At 37.9% G+C, this 517-nt stretch overlaps 1 protein-coding gene across 1 annotated transcript; it reads left to right on the plus strand.

Moving 5' to 3' along the window:
* Positions 1-255: 255 nt before the first annotated feature.
* SARC_18289 (hypothetical protein) lies at positions 256-448 on the plus strand (the record flags this gene model as incomplete). The annotated part of the gene is made up of 1 exon (XM_014287632.1): positions 256-448. A coding segment is annotated over one exon (193 nt), but the record flags the coding sequence as incomplete, so codon positions are not given.
* Between the last annotated feature and the right edge of the window lie 69 nt (positions 449-517).

Consider the following 517-nt stretch of genomic DNA (forward strand, 5'->3'; position numbering starts at 1 on the left):
CATTCATATATATATATATATATATATATATTGAGCTGACGCAGTATCCGGTTCCTCCCCATACTGTAACTTCAGATATGTTTAACTAGTAACCAATGGCATGCACGAGCTTCCTAAATTTAATTGCTAATCTTGACCAATGCCAACACAGAGAAAGACCAATGGGTAGACTAGTGAGATTATACATAGTATTGTTGAGGAGAACAAGGTACAGACATACCAGCGCGATAGCTAACCAATTAAATGGCGTTTATAATGTACTCAAATCCGCTACCGACCAATCGGACCACAGAGAAGGATGAATGGGTAGAGCTGATACAGAATGTGATTGCAGGCAAGATAATGCCAGCGAAAAAGACCAAGCCAACAATCGGACAACTGGCAGAAGGGAAACAACAGTTCTCAGGGAGAGCCTTATCCTCATCAAAGACGAGAGGCTCCTTTAAACGTATGGATAAGTGTATGTATATGTGTATGTATATGTATATATATACATATATATATATATATATACATA

Source organism: Sphaeroforma arctica, assembly GCF_001186125.1.
Source record: "Sphaeroforma arctica JP610 unplaced genomic scaffold supercont1.15346, whole genome shotgun sequence".
NCBI lineage: Eukaryota > Ichthyosporea > Ichthyophonida > Sphaeroforma > Sphaeroforma arctica.